This window comes from Pristiophorus japonicus, chromosome 3 (genome assembly GCF_044704955.1).
Source record: "Pristiophorus japonicus isolate sPriJap1 chromosome 3, sPriJap1.hap1, whole genome shotgun sequence".
Classification (NCBI taxonomy): Eukaryota; Metazoa; Chordata; class Chondrichthyes; family Pristiophoridae; genus Pristiophorus; species Pristiophorus japonicus.
This window is the reverse complement of record NC_091979.1, coordinates 153,567,208-153,584,133: the sequence shown is the minus strand read 5'-3', so window position 1 is coordinate 153,584,133 and position 16,926 is coordinate 153,567,208. Positions and strand designations below refer to the sequence as shown.

At 44.3% G+C, this 16,926-nt stretch overlaps 1 protein-coding gene across 10 annotated transcripts in view; it reads left to right on the top strand.

Moving 5' to 3' along the window:
* rftn2 (raftlin family member 2) overlaps positions 1 to 16,926 on the top strand; it is a 452,549-nt gene that overhangs the window by 31,036 nt on the left and 404,587 nt on the right. For all 10 annotated transcript variants that reach the window (XR_011592693.1, XM_070875941.1, XM_070875932.1 and 7 more), the window contains one exon: positions 11,816 to 11,870. Coding sequence is in view for 9 of the 10 variants with exons in the window: in XM_070875941.1 (XP_070732042.1) it covers positions 11,816 to 11,870 (55 nt within the window). In the remaining variant the exon portion in view is untranslated. The remainder of the gene's footprint in view (positions 1 to 11,815; positions 11,871 to 16,926) is intronic.

Here is a 16,926-nt window from a genome sequence, read left to right as displayed (position 1 = left end):
TGGGATGACATCCGAGAGCTATCACATGTCGATGAGGCCTCATGTACCCAGGTTCTTAACAAATTTCCTTCCATTTTTTGAGCCAGGCATTGGAAACTTTTCCGGGGCAAAGGTGCGGATCCACTTGGTCCCAGAGGCACGGCCCATTCACCACAAGGCGCGAGCAGTACCTCACATGATGAGGGAGAGTGGAAATCGAGCTGGACAGGCTGCAACACGAGGGCATCATCTCCCCAGTGGAATTCAGCAAGTGGGCCATCCCGATTGTTCCAGTAATCAAAAGTGATGGCACGGTTAGCATTTGTGGCGATTATAAAGTAACTATTAATCGTTTCTTGCTACAGGACCAATACCCGCTACCTAAGGCAGGCGATCTATTTGCGACGCTGGCAGGAGGCAAGACGTTCACCAAGCTCGACCTGACTTCGGCCTACATGATGCAGGAGCTGGAGGAGTCTTCGAAGGGCCTCGCTTGCATCAGCATGCACAAGGGACCGTTCATCTACAACAGATGCCCGTTTGGAATTCGGTCGGCTGCAGAGATCTTCCGGAGAAACATGGAGAAAATACTCAAGTCGGTACCATGCACGGTGGTTTTTCAGGACGACATATTGGTCACGGGTCGGGACACCGTCGAGTACCTACAAAATCTGGAGGAGGTCCTCCAGCGCAGGGCTGCGGCTGAAGAAGTCGAAATGCGTCTTCATGGCAACAGAGGTGGAGTTTTTGGGGAGAAAGATCGCGGCGGACGGCATTTGGCCCACAGACGCCAAGACCGAGGCTATCAGGAACACACCCAGGCCACACAATGTCATGGAGCTGTGGTCGTTCCTGGGACGACTTCAATTATTTTGGTAACTTTAACTTTGGTAACTTAAGGTTAAGCACCCTACATGTGTTATTGCGTAAAGGTGAGAACTGGATATTGGGGAAAAAAACAAGTAATTGCTTCTGTGAAAGCCAGGAACATTTTATGCTCCAATAAGCTGCTTGTATTGTATAACCCGTGTAAAAGACTTGTGCTAACATGTGATGCGTCGTCATACGGAGTCGGGTGTGTATTGCAACAAGCTAACGTTGCGGGGAAGTTGCAACCTGTCGGCTATGCCTCCTGGAGCTAAGAGGACCTACAGCATGATCAAGAAAGAGGCATTAGCGTGTGTGTTCGGGGTTAAAAAAAAATGCATCAGTACCGTTTGGCCTCATATTTGAGCTGGAAACCGATCACAAGCCCCTCATATCCCTGTTCGCTGAAAACAAGGATAAATACTAATGCCTCAGCCCGCATACAAAGGTGGGCACTCGCGCTATCAGCGTATAACTATACCATTCGTCACAGGCCAGGCACCAAGAACTGTGCGGATGCTCTGTCGGCTACCACTGCCCACCATGGGGGTGGAAATGGCGCAGCCCGCAGACTTGTTGATGATCATGGAAGATTTTGAAAATGATAAATCACCTGTCACGGCCCGCCAGATTAGGACTAGGACCAGCCAAGATCCTCTGCTGTCCCTGGTTTAAAAAAAAAATTGTGTACTGCATGGGAGCTGGGCCAGCATCCCCGTTGAAATGCAAGAGCTAATCAAGTCGTTCCAGCGGTAAAAGGATGAGCTGTCCATTCAGGCAGACTGCCTGTTGTGTGGTAACCGCGTAGTGCTACCCAAAAAGGGCAGGGAGACGTTCATCTCGGATCTTCACAGCACACACCTGGGTATAGTAATGATGAAAGCGATGGCCAGATCCCATGTGTGGTGGCCCGGTATCGACTCTGACTTAGAGTCCTGTGTACGGCAATGTAGCGTGTGTGCTCAGTTGAGCAACGCGCCCAGAGAGACACCACTAAGTTTGTGGTCCTGGCCCTCCAGACCATGGTCAAGGATCCATGTCGACTATGCAGGCCCATTTCTCGGTAAAATGTTCGTGGTGGTGGTGGATGCTTTTTCAAAATTGATTGAATGTGAAATCGTGTCGGGAACCACTGCCACCATTGAAGGTTTGAGGGCCATGTTTGTCACCCACGGCCTGCCTGACCTACTAGTCAGTGACAACGGGCCATGTTTCACCAGTGTCGAATTTAAAGAATTCATGATCCGCAATAGGATCAAACATGTCACCTCTGCCCCGTTTAAACCAGCCTCCAATGGGCAGGCAGAGTGGGCAGTACAAACAATCAAACAGAGCCACAAACAATCAAACAGAGCCTCAAACGAGTCACAGAAGGCTCTCTCCAAACCCGCCTGTCCCAAGTACTGCTCAGCTGCTGCACAAGACCCCACTCGCTCACAGGGCTGCCCCCGGCTGAGTTGCTCATGAAAAGGGCACTTAAAACCAGACTCTCGTTGGTTCACCCCAACCTGCATGACCAATAGAGAGCAGGCGGCAGCAACAAAATGTAAACGATGGTCGTGCCACTGTGTCAAGGGAAATTGATCTGAATGATCCTGTGTATGTGCTAAACTATGGACATGGTCCCAAGTGGATCGTGGGCACGGTGATCGCTAAAGAAGTGAGGTAGGGTGTTTGTAGTCAAACTATAGACAATGGGCAAATTTGCAGAAAGCACCTGGATCAAACGAGGCTGCGGTGCACAGACTGCCCTGAACAACCCACAGCAGCCACCACCTTTTTCGAGTCAACGACACCACCCCGGACCAGAAAATCGAACCCATCACGCCCAACAGCCCAGCAAGGCCAGGCTCACCCAGCAGCCCTGCAGGGCCAACAACACGCCAGCCCAGCGAGGGCACAGTCAACACACCAGAATAGACATTTGTGCCGAGGCGGTCCACCAGGGAAAGAAAGGCTCCCGACCGCCTCACCTTGTAAATAGTTTTCACTTTGACTTTGGTGGGGGAGTGATGTTGTGTATCTGTAAAGCGTGCACTCCCATGTTGTGTCACCAGGGAGCTCATCCCCTGAAGTCCCAGGGGATCCCAGCATCCCTTGGGAGCACTGTACAGAAGCCAGCCCCTAAGGCCTGTTACTCACTGGAGTGTCTTAATAAAGACTGAGGTCACTGTTGCTTTAACCTCCCTGTGTGCAGCCTCATCTGTGTTAGGAACACAACAGATACAAATGACATTATCAAGAGATACTTAAGGAAGTGAATTCAAGAAGCATATTGAAACTAAATGGTAAGAAGACAAAATCAAAAGTAATGTTACAGAAGATGTCCTAGGAATTGACATTAGAGTATGCTAGTCAAGCCAGATTAAATAGCCAAAGTAATAGAAGTTAAACAAGATAGAAATTGACACAAAAATGAAGGATTTATTTGCCATATGTTATGTGGACATGAAAATTTAATTTTTGAATGTTGAGGGAAACAATTTTCCATTGTTTTGCGACCAGAGTACGCTTATTTCCCAGGCTCAACGCAGAGGAAAAGGGGGAAGAGACCTGTGATGCTCTGTTCCTAGTCCCTTTGTGCGTAAGCTGGTGGGTGGGATGGTGCTCAACCAAGAAAGTTACAAAGCATTGCATTTAACACAATAATGAAATGGAAATCACATCAGCATACCTCCTGCCTCATTTTTCCTGAGTCTCTGCTTGGCACAAGTTCAAGTCTAGGTCCCTGGAGTTCGTGGACCATATTGCTTGCCTTGCTTCCTCAGGCAGCCAAGTTCTGGAGGTAGCAATTCGATGTCCCTTTTTTTTTAATATCAGCGCGCAGGACTGGCATCGGCCAGAAGGTCCACGAAGAATGGGTTTCCCTGACAGCAGTCAAAAGGCCCGCAAGCAGCTAACTCTTACTGCTGCTCTCGGCTTCTCGGGCCTGCAACAACAGTAGACATTTCTCCCATGGTTCTTGCTGCAGACCCCTGTCAAGGGGCATTCCTGTGCGGGGAAAGCATCATGCCTTGTATGGATTTTTTAATTTAACCATGCATCTGCCCCTCACCTGAAGTTGCTGTATCATTTGCGTGAAAATAACAGCCTCATTGATATTTTGACCAAAAAAATCTGGTTTCCTATCTATCTTGTATGATAATACAAGTTTGCAAGTGTTTTTGAGAGAATATCTGACGTATCACAGAGTTGGAAAATGGTTAGCTGAGCGTACCTTTCTGCTGGAAGTGAGTGATGATTTCTTGTCTGATGGCGCTTGTACCATACTACCTCTCCTGGGCATCTTTGTCATGATTAACTGGTTTTATCCACCTTCTGGAGTGGGAAGGTCCAATTGCTTTTGTTTAAGCCAAATGATGAAGGCTGCAGAAAGCTAATATAATTATCATTCCTTACTGGACTGTACGGTAGGGGTCTCCCTGACTATCCAGGCAATGGAAACAGGACTTGAGAATCCCGATGGCTTGTTCAATACTTCATTTAACCTGTTTTCAGCCTCTGTCTTCAGATGGTGGATACGATTCATCAGCCATGGCTGGACTGGGTACCTCTATCTGCCATTCTAGTGCAGTGCTGTGGCAGAGCAGTGGAGGTGATCTGGATTGGATGAGAACAAAAGAGCTGGGTGCTTCCTGGGCAACATGTGTTGACATACATAATGGAGTAGTTTTCATCGTTGTGTCTCTTCTGTTGACGCAATTCAAAATACTTTCAGATAAGGCCTTTATTGCCACTTGTGGCATTATTGGCACCCTGCACTCGTGGCGGCGGGGGGGGGGGGGGGGGGGGGGGGGGGGTGGAAATTAGCCAGTCTAAGTTAATTGATGTCTTGCTGGGTCCATGGTGAAATTAATAAATGCAGAGGCTTGTCTGAGCAAGGCATCTGTCATCTGTTTAATGCTCCAATGAAATGCTGATTGATTAATGTCACTGGAGGCTCCTTGGAAACATCCAGATACTCAAAATGTTATTGCTGTACCAGCTTCACAGCCATTGACAATACTGTGCTGCTGGAAAAAGCTGCATGTCTGGTTCCTACAGCTGTCATATCTCTGTCCAGTGGAAAATTTTCAGACGCAGAAAAATCTAGATGGGACCTTGGTCTGTAGACTTTGTGCTGTGAATACTAATGGGTCAGATGTTGCTGCACCTTTGTCGTTTCCATCCCCTCCATGTTTTCATCACTCCTCAAAGCACAGGAACAATTGAATCCCATGGGGGATATTAATTATTTTCCTAATTTAGTAAGTGACTGTCAGTGCAGAGATATTTGAATGTGGCATTGGAAGCCACATCCATCCAAAACTGTTAGAGGAATGCTCCTGTGTGACTATTGTACTTCTTGATTCTTTCCTGCCTCTTGGACAACATACTTTTCACTCAATACTGTAACTCAAAATTTGTGGATAACTAAACCATAACACGTTTCCATCTGTATTTGTCGGAATGGGCTGCAATTGGGCAAGTCAAGGTAATGTGGAGGGTGGAATTTTAGCACCGGTCTTTCCTCCCCAGTTTAATTATCAGACCACCTCTATCAACTGAAAATGGACACTTTTCACTAGGAAAATTCAGGGCATATAATTATAACTGGAAAAGAAGATCCTATTATTTGGGGGGGCAGTTCCTGGGAAGGTAGAGGTCCTGCCGAATATAACAACAAACTTGTTGATTTTAATTTTTTGCTTTGGACCAAAGAAAAAAATTCTTCCCCTTAATTCATAATTTTTTGGGACCGTATTAGGTGAACAATTAAATCTTGCACATAGTGTGGGTTCTAAGCATGGCACCTAGCAGGGAACCTCATCTCGCCTCCCCCACCCAAAACCAAGCTCAAATTAACCCTCAAGTGTGTGCTTGGCCCAACTAACCACTGTCTGTTAACTTTGTTGTTGTGCTCAAATCTGTAGTTATCACTGGACAACTAAGAAATTATATTAAGCATTGTTTTTTTTTACCTTTTTCCTCATGATTTTTTTTCTTGTTTCCTTGTGATTTTGGGGGTGTTGGTACTAGATTGTTGGTACTAGATTATTAAATTTGTTTGCTATTTCCGCCCGCCCCCCCCCCCCCCCCCCCCCCTGCATACATATTTTATCCTGTTTGAAATTATACCCTAACAAGCACACAGGGCATCAGGTCCTACCCAGATAACCGCTAACCCTCGTAATTTAGCATTAATTAACACACATTTTTACTTTGATCCTCAATCGTTGCTGTGCAAGTCTACAATATTTTTAATATTCCCAATTTTTCATTTACAAAATTAGAACGGGGCCCAGGGTCGAACTTTTCCTGGCGACTGCACACTTCTGGGTTGCAAAATTTCCGTTTTCTTTCATATTTTGGGCCTTTTTTTAAACTGGTATTACAATAATCTGTGTGTTACATGGGATAACACTTCTATAATTATAAAACAAAGTATCTTTTGATTCACTAGTAGTGCCATGGGAGATCACCTAGTTTTAGTGGCTGAGGTAGAAATTGCCCTCCGCCCAAAACGAGGCGCACCTGCTGTTTTTCTCCGCCCCAATCCATGGGACGGAGATGCTGGAGAAATTCAGCACTTTGTTTTTTTTCTCTGGTGCGGTGTTCTGGTCGGGTGAGGGGTAGAAGTGTCCTTTCAATCATTAGCATCATGCTGACGCATCACAACATCTCATCTTCAGTTAAAGGGGAGGGCCGCTGTGAACTCTGCAGCCACTTCAGTGGTGGCCACCAGGAAGGCTTTCGGCCGGGTCAGTGGCAGTCAGCCAACAAAAAAAATAACATGGCGGCCGCGGCAGTGCGCCCTCCCTTTTAAAGGTGGCCATACCGCCATTTCAGAGAGTACCAACAGCAAAAGCTGTCGAGGGCACGGCGGGGCTGCTCCGAGGTCAATTTCAGGTAAAGGGCAATCTTGTGAGGTGGTCCCCACCAGACGGTAAGGGGTTGCCGTGTGCACGCTGTGGCGGGAAAATGGGTAGAGAGGTCCCAGACACAGTTCCACTCCTGAGGAAGGGCAATTTCTAAAATGGCGGCCCCTGCATGGACAGTCGGCGGCCATTCTGCGCTGCCCCGTGGCCTTTTCTGGTGGTCAGCGGCCTTATTGAAAGGGGAAAATTCGGCCCCCTTGACTTTCAGTACCCCTAAGAAGCCCATTTCTACTTCTTTGTCGGCAGGATACTGAAGTTCAAAACGTTTGGATTGGTTGAGCTATGTTTCAGAAGTCCAGGTGATGACTCCGTGCTTTCTGGTTCACAATCACAATGAGTTCCAGTTACAAAGTTGACCGTTTTTTGGCTGGATAAACAGTTGATGTAAATCTCAGCACTGGCATGTGATGCAGTCAGGGTAATTCTGTGCTAAGTTCCTGTACTGATGAATAGATTTTCTATTCATGGTCAATGGATGGACAATCTAGCCTTCGATTGATCTTATGATCACTCCTGCAAGTAATGTGAAGAGATCAAGGACTCTTCTCACAAAAGCTATTTTAAAGTTGTTTTTGTTCATATTCTTAGCCTTTGAACTTTGCTTCAAATAAGACAGGGTTTTTAGAAGTTAAGGCACAAAACATTAGGGCATCCATTGCTGCTGAGTGCTGTACTTGGACAATCGTTGGCAGTTTTCTGAGTCGGCTGGGTTCGAAAGAGTCATTGAAATTACCAAGCAAGAAGAGGCCATTGGGCCAGTTGTGCCTGTTTGAGAAGGAAGATCTCTGAAAATTGAAGATCCGTTACTTTACCATCATTTTAAAATCCATATGACATCCTAACTGGAGCTACACATCCTACAGAATCAGAAGATTTTTTTAAGAATGAGAAAAGGTTTTTAGGACCTGCAAGCCTAACTCCTTTTAGAGATCAATCTCACCAACACCCCATATCCCTCAATCCCTTTTTTAACAGAAGCTCATTTAAAGGGGTGATTCCACAATTCGGCACTGCCAGCAAGGAGTGATACTTGGAAAATTATGGGCTGCACTTCCTAGTAGTGCTGGAATGTAGAATTATTGCTTAATTGTCTCAGTCGTTTTTCTTTCAGAGAACCAATAAAATATTCAGCACAAAAAGGAGGCCATTTGACACTGTTTTCTGGAGCAATCCAAACTAATCCTGCTGTTTCTCTAGCCCTTTCAAATGATTACCCACTTTTTCTCAAAGGTGCAATGGCCTTTGCCTCTCAGTGGCAAAGCATTTCTTGCTGTGACCATTCTCTGCATAAATAAATCTTTTCTTAATTCATTTCCTCACTCTGATAGTTTTAGATGTCACAGATGTAAGAAATAATCTTTGCCCCATTCAGCCCAACAAAATGTTTCATAAATTTGAAAACCTCTTAAATCTCTTGGGTATCTCTGTTCCAGTGGAAAAGTACTAATAATCTCTGGATGGAAAAAAAAACATTCTGTTTTACTTTTCTCCTAATTTTCAGCATGGATTTATGAAGGGGAAGTCATGTTTGACTAATTTGCTAGAATTCTTTGAAGATGTAACTAACAGGGTGGATAAAGGGGAACCAGTGGATGTGGTGTATTTGGACTTCCAGAACGCATTTGACAAGGTGCCACATAAAAGGTTACTGCACGATAAAAGTTCATTGGGTTGGGGGTAATATATTAGCATGGATAGAGGATTGGCTAACGAACAGGAAACAGAGAGTCGGGATAAATGGTTCATTCTCTGGTTGGCAACCAGAAACTAGTGGGGTGCCGCAGGGATCAGTGCTGGGACCCCCAACTATTTACAATCTATATTAACGACTTGGAAGAAAGGACACAGTGTAACATAGCCAAGTTTGCTGATGATACAATAATGGTAGGAAAAGCAATGTGTGAGGACACACACAATCTGCAAAAGGACATAGACAGGCTAAGTAAGTGGGCAAAAATTTGGCAGATGGAGTATAATGTTGGAAAGTGTGAGGTCATGCACTTTGACAAAAAAAAAATCAAAGAGCAAGTTATTCTTTAAATGGAGAAAGATTGCAAAGTGCTGCAGTACAGCGGGACCTGGGGCTATGTGTGCATGAAACACAAAAGGATAGTATGCAGGGTACAGCAAGTGATCAGGAAGGCGATGGAGCATAAAAGCAGGGAAGCCTTGCTACAGCTATACAGGGTATTGGTGAGGCCACACCTGGAATACTGCGTGCAGTTTTGGCTTCCATATTTACGAAAGGATATACTTGCTTTGGAGGCAGTTCAGAAGAAGGTTCACCTAGGTTGATTCTGGAGATGAGGGGGTTGACTTATGAGGAAAGGTTGAGTAGATTGGGCCTCTACTCATTGCAATTCAGAAGAATGAGAGGTGATCTTATCAAAACGTATAAGATTATGAGGGGGCTTGACGAGGTGGATACAGAGAGGATGTTCTCACTGATGGGGGAGACTAGAACTAGAGAGCATGATCTTAGAATAAGGGGCTGCCCATTTAAAACTGAGATGAGGAGACATTTCTTCTCTGAGCTTTGTAAATCTGTGGAATTCGCTGCCTCAGAGAACTGTGGAAGCTGGGACATTGAATAAATTTAAGACAGAAATAGACAGTTTCTTAAATGATAAGGGGTTATGGGGAGCGGGCAGGGAAGTGGAGCTGAGTCCATGATCAGATCAGCCATGATCTTATTGGATGGCGGAGCAGGCTCGAGGGGCCGTATGGCCTGCTCCTTATCCTTTTTCTTATGTTCTTGCCTTAGTAAATTCCTTATTTACTTTTTTCGCAATCAGCCGCATGATGCTCCTTTTGTCTCTAATATCAATGAATCTTTAACTCATTAATTCTATGGGCATATGGACCCAAGTTAACAATTCTTCTATCATCTCTTTAATTAACAAGCAACTTTCCCAACAATGGTTCTTACCAAGTACTCTGATTGATGGATGTCTTAATATTGCAATAAATAAACTATTTCTCATTTCCATTTCCTTTTGTTCAGGCTCGATGCTGGTCATAGTTACATAAACCAGTAAACTTGCAGCAAAACATGACAGTATTTTTATTCAGGTTTTATGAACTATTAAGCTGAAATATTTGAGAATTTTTTTGCTGCCATCCCTGACTCAACTAGTGCCTTTGCACTTCACAGAGTTGTACTAAAGGAGAAAATAGAAGAATATCTAGAAACCAAAATTATAATGAAGAATAGTCAGCATGGATTTCAAAAGAGAAAGTCTTGCTTGACCAACCTCATTGAATATTTTGAAGAGGTAAACGAGTAGACAACTATAATGCAGTCGTTTTAATTTATCTAGATATTCAAAAGGCCTTCGATAAGGTATCCCATAATAGACTGATGAACAAGGTCAGAGAATGCAAAGTCGGGCAAGTTGCAGAATGGATAGCTAGCTGGCTTCAAGACAAAGCAGAGAGTAAGGGTAAAAGGTAGCTATTCACAGTGGAAGGAGGTGGGTGATCCACAAGGATCAGTACTGGGACCACTGTTAACAATTTATATCAACGATTTAGGCTTTGGAATCAAAAACACAATTTCTAAATTTGTGGATGATACCAAATAGGGGGTAAAAGTCAATAGTGAGGAGGACATACTACAAATTACAGAACGACATTAATAAACTTGCAGAATGGGCATATAATTGGCAAATTAAGTTCAACACAAATGTGAGGTATTACATTTTGGTAGGAAGAATAGAGAGGTCACTTATTACTTGGAGGGTGTGAATCTAGGTTGGGTAGAGGAACAAAGTGATCTCGAGTAAAAATCCCAAAGTTGCAACACAGGTTATCAAGGCCATTTTTTAAAAAGCAGACTAAGCAGTAGGGTTTATTTCTGGAGGTACAGAATTGAAAAGTAGGGAAGTTATGCTAAACCTGTATCTAACCTTGGTTACATAGAAATATAGAAAATAGGTGCAGGAGTAGGCCATTCAGCCCTTCGAGCCTGCACCACCATTCAATATGATCATGGCTGATCATGCAACTTTAGTACCCCATTCCTGCTTTCTCTCCATACCCTTTGATCCCTTTAGCCGTAAAGGCCACATCTAACTCCCTTTTGACTATATCTAACAAACTGGCCTAACTTGGAGTACTGGATACAGTTCTGGGCGCCATATTCTAAAAATGATAGAGGCACTGGAAAGGGTGCAGAGAAGATTTACAATGATACCAGAAATGCGATGGTATATATATCTGGAAAGGATGAACAGGCTGGGTCTCTTTTGGAAAATAAATGGCTGAGGGGTGACCTAATAGAGATCTTTAAAATTATGAAAGGTTTTGATATAGTGGATACAGAGAGAATGTTTCCACTTGTGGGGAAGAGCATAACCAGAGGCCATTAATATAAGACAGTCACCAAGAAATTCAATAGGAAATTCAAAAGAAAATTCTTTGGGTAAAGAGTGGGGAGAATGTGAAACTTGCTATTACAGGGAGTGGTTGAAGCAAATGGTATAGATGCATTTAAGGGGAGGCTGGACAAGCATGTGAGGGAGAAGGGAATGGAGGGTTATGTGGATAGATTTAGATGAGGAAAGACAGGAGAAGGCTTGAGTGGAGCATAAATGCCGGTATGGACTGGTTGGGCCGAATGGCCTGTTTCTGTGTCGTATATCCTATGTAACATTGTCCAAGGCTGTTGAAATTACATAACAAATGAAGACCATACTTATTTGGGGGAAGTTAACATTTTAAGAAACTGCAGAAAAAAAGTTTCCAGCTGAGTTTGCTTGGGGAAATGTGATTTTCAAACAAGTCATAAGAAATTTGACACTTATTTTCTGTGCTTTTTAATTTTTTTAATAAAGTTTTTATGCCAATAGCAATTCATTTGTCACATTTTCCTATCCATTTCAATAGTTATCACAAAGATTTTCACTGACCTAAAATTAACATTTTTAAAATCGATTTGCATCACTGACAGATATCAATGACCTGCATCATTTTTCCTGTATGAGTTCTTTAATTTAGATGTATGTGACTAATCTTATGTATTGAAATTTCTGCCTGTACTTTCCTTTTAGGTATGGGTTTATTACCTTTGAAACCCAGGAAGATGCTCAAAAAATTTTACAAGAGGTAAGAACCAATAATTTTCATTTTACAAAAATCTTGTATGTTAAAAGGGTAGTCATTCTTTAACCGTTCTCCTCCACATGTCCTGGTTCCATCTTAATAATTGACCCAAGAGGAAAAAGAGTTTTGAGTCTTATCTCTTTTTAAAAAAAAAAAAAATAATATTTCAGGTATGTATCAAACCAGTGAAGTGTTTCCTTTGTATATGACGTTATCTTTCTGTATTATATGTGTAATGCTCCCCATTCATCTAGTTTTTCCCTTACCTAATTAATTGGCACTGAAGCCTTTATTGCTGCTGCAGCTAAGATCATCTAACCCAGGAAAGACCAAATTGACCCTGGGACATTCCTGGCTGCGTGACTCAATGCCATGCATCTGGAATATATCTTCCGAGAATGTCATAGGGGAAGGTTATTGCATGAACTTCAATGGTTTATTTTTCAACAAAATGTTTATCCCAAGTATTTTCTAAAATCTTTGTGAATGTAAAACCCTGTTGTCATGAATAATCACGATTATTACCTCCCAACAGAGTTCGATACCGAAATTTTTGTGACTTATGCCATCCTAAAGTTGTACAATATTGCCCTGCATCAGATGTTTTTATTCCGGGTGGGTGGGGGGGAATTAAAATTGCATTGTTCAGTGTCGCATCTCATGTTTTGGATAAAACCAAGTCTGAGATCAACTTTATTCTGTGGGGAATCACTTATTTCTGAATACATTGAAATATCAAAGAGTGGTATGGATTATGTTCCCATTCTTGAAACAAGGTTTTGTACCACCCTCATGCCCACAGTTTTCTTTGTAGTAGCACTACAAATGAGTGTTGTAAGATATCAATGTCCCTCCCATATTGGGAGTTTTTTTGTGTGGTCTTAACCTTGGACAGGAATTTCAATCTCCACACACATAATAGAAAATACTTGTATCTCACAGTGGAAAATAAATTAATAAGTCACACAAGAACATAAATAGGAGCAGGAGTAGGCTATTTGACCCCTCGAGCCTGCTCCGCCATTCAATAAGATCATGGCTGATCTGATCCTGGCCTCAACTCCACTTCCCCGCCCGATCCCCATAACTCTTGACTCCATTATCATTCAAAAATCTCTCTCTTTCCACCTTAAATACATTCAATGACCAAGCCTCCACAGCTCAAGGGCAGAGAATTCCAAAGATACACAATCCTCAGCAGAAATTCCTCCTAATTTCCATTTTAAATGGGTGACCCGTTATTCTGAAACTATCCCCCCTAGTTCTATATTCCCCCATGAGGGGAAACATCCTCTCTGCATTTATCCTGTCGAGCCCCCTCAGAATCTTATATGTTTCAATAAGATCACCTCTCATTCCTCTATACTCCAATGTGTACACGCCCATCCTGCTCAACCTTTCTTCATATGACAACCCGTTCATTTCAGGAATCACCCTTTAGAACCTTCTCTGAACTGCCTCCAATACAAGTATATCTCTCCTTTTAAATAAGGAGATCAAAACTGTACGCAGTACTACAGGTGTGGTCTTACCAATGCCCTGTACAGCTGTAGCAGGACTTCCCTACTTTTACACTCCATTCCCCCTTGCAATAAAGGCCAACATTTCATTTGCCTTCCTAATTACTTGCTGTACCTGCATGTTAATTTTTTGTGTTTCATGTGCAAGGATCCCCAGATCCCTCTATTGCAGCATTTAAATTACAATTAGCTTTTTTATTTTTTTCTACCAAAGTGGATAATCTTACATTTTCTAACATTATACTCCATCTGCCATGTTCTTGCCCACTCACTTAGCCTGTCTATATCGCTTTGCAGATTCCTTGCATCCTCCGCACAATTTGCTTTCCCACCTATCTTTGTATCTTTGGCTACATTACACTTGGTCCCTTCATCCAAGTCATTAATATAGATTGTAAATATTTGAGGCCCCAGCACTGATCCCTGTGCCACCCGACTAGTTGCAGTTTGCCAATCTGAAAATGACCCATTTTGTTAGGCAATCCTCTATCCATGTTAATATATTACCCCCAACCCCGTGAGCTCTTATCTTGTGCAGTAACCTTTTATGTGGCACCTAATCGAATGCATTCTGGAAATCTAAATACACAACATCTACTGGTTCCCCTTTATCCACACTGCTCGTTACATCCTCTAAGAGCTCCAGCAAATTTGTCAAACATGATTTCCCTTTCATAAAGCCATGCTGACTCTGCTGGACTGCATTATGACTTTCTAAATGTCCTGTTACTACTTCCTTAATGATGGACTCCAGCATTTTCCCAATGACTGATATTAGGCTAACTAGTCTATAGTTTCCTGCTTTCTGTCTCCCTCCTTTCTTAAATAGGGGTGTTATATTTGTGTTTTTCCAGTCTGCTGGGACCTCTCCAGAATCTAGGGAATTTTGGTAGATTACAACCAATGCATCCACTATCTCTGCAGCCACCTCTTTTAAGACCCTAGGAATGCAGGCGATCAGGTCCAGGGGACTTGTCCACTTTAGTCCCATTAGTTTGCCTCGTACTTTTTGTAGTGTATGGAGAAAGAGTCAGACTGAACACTGAGCTCAAGGAAATGTGTGACCATAGTTTTTAATTGCAGCAGAACCCATCATCCACAGCAGCCCTGCAGGGCCCAACACACCAGGCAGCCCAGCAAGGCCAGCAGTCCAGCAAGGGCCCAACAAATGACTCAACAACACCAGCCTTCACACCGAGGCAATCAAGAAGGGCCCCAGGTCGACTCACATTGTAAATAGTTACACTATTGACTTTAGGGGGGAATGTTGTTGTGTATCTGGACTTGTGTATATACTGTACAGCCACCAGAGGGCTCAGTCCCCGGAATACCAAGGGACAAGACCATAAACTTAGCGGCGCCTCCCTGGGTACATTGCTTAACTGCGAGCATGTATTACATCTGTGAACGCAGGACTCTAAGTCCGCATCGATACCGGGCCACCACACGTGGCATCTGGCTATCGCTTTCGTCATTACGATGCCTGGGTGGGTACTGTGGAGATCATTGATGAAGATGTCTGCCCATCTTGGGGACCACTACTTGATTGCCCCACAGAAGGCAGTCTGCCTGTATAGACATTTCATCTTTGCACCGCTGTAACGGCTTCATCTCTTCCTGCATTTCCACTGGGACACTGGACCAGCTCCCGTGAAGCACACAGCTTTTGATGAGAGATATTAAGGGTCCTGGCTTGTCCAGGTTTTAATCTGCCGGGCAGTGACGGGTGATTGCTCACTCCCAAATGCTTCCATAACCGTGGCTAGATCTGCGGGCTGTGCCATTTCCACCCCCGTGGTGGGCAATGGCAGCCTGCTGAGAGCATCGGCGCAGTTTTCTGTGCCTGGCCTGTGGCGGTTGGCGTAGTTGTATGCGGACAACGTGAGCGCCCATCTCTGGATGCTGGCGTTAGTATTTATCCCTTTGCTGTCGAAAAATAGGGATATTAGTGGCTTATGGTCAGTTTCCAATTCAAATTTTAGCCCAAACAGATTTTGATGCATTTTCTTTACCCCATAGACAGACGCCAACGCTTCTTTTTCAATCATGCTATAGGCTCCCTCAGCCTTAGACAGACTCCTGCATGCATAAGCAACCGGTTGCAGTTTCCCGAAATCTTTGGCTTGTTGCAATACACACTCGTCGTCATATGACGACGCATCATATGCTAGTACCAAATGCTTACATGGATCATACAACACGAGCAATTTGTCTGAGCAGAACAATTTTCTTGGCTTTTGCTCCAAACCCATTCGCCCCCTTTTTGTAGTAAGACATGTAGTGGTTCTAGCAGGGTGCTGAGACCCGGTAAGAAGTTACCAAAGTAGTTCAAGAGTCCCAGGAACGACCACAGCTCCGTCACATTCTGTGGCCTCGGTGCGTTCTCGATTGCCTCCGTCTTTGCGTTGGTGGGCCTGATGCCATCTGCCGCAATCCTCCTTCCAAAGAACTCCACTTCACGCGCCAGGAAAACGCACTTCGAGCGTTTTAACCTGAGCCCCATGCGGTTGAGCCGACTAAGAACCTCCTCCAGGTTTTGCAGATGCTCGACTGTGTTCCGACCTGTGACTAAGATGTCATCCTGGAAGACCACTGTGTGCGGGACTGACTTCAGGAAACTTTCCATGTTTCTCTGGAATAACGCCGCCGCTGATCGGATTCCGAACGGGCATCTGTTATAAACAAAAAGACCTTTATGCGTATTGATGCAGGTGAGGGCCTTTGATGATTCCTCCAGTTCCTGCGTCATGTAGGCTGAGGTCAGATCCAGCTTAGTGAACGTCTTTCCTCCGGCCAGCGTTGCAAAGAGGTCGTCTGCTTTTGGTAGTAGGCATTGGACCTGCAGGGAGAAACTGTTGTGTTCCTAACACAGGTGAGACTGCACACAGGGAGATTAAAGTAACAGTGACCTCAGTCTTTATGAAGACACTCCAGAGTGAGTAACAGGCCTTATGCGCTCCCTGGTGACGGAACATGGGAGTGCATGCTTTACAGATGCACAATATCACTCTTTCCCCCCGCCCCTGTCCCCAAAGTCAAAGTGAAAATTATTTACAAGGTGAGGCGTTCGGGTGCCTTTCTTTCCCTGGTGGACCGCCTCGGTACACATGTCTGTTCTGGTGTGTTAGCTGTGCCCTTTCTGGACTGGCATGCTGTTGGCCCTGCTGGGTGAGCCTGGCCTTGCTGGGCTGTTGGGCGTGATGGGTTTGATTTCCTGGTCCGGGATGGTGTCGTTGATCCTTTGCGTCTGTGTTGTGGGCTCTTAAAAAGGTGGTGTCTGCTGTGGGTTGTTCAGGGCAGTCTGAACCGCAGCCTCGTTTGGTCCAGGTGCTTTCTGCAAATTTGTCCATTCTCTAGTTTGACTACAAACACCATACTCCCTTCTTTAGCTATCACCGTGCCCGCGATCCACTTGGGACCATGTCCATAGTTTGGCACATACACAGGGTCATTCAGATCAATTTCCTGTGACACAGTGGCACGACCATCTTTACATTTTGTTGCTGCCGACTGCTCTCTACCTGATCATGCAGGTAGGG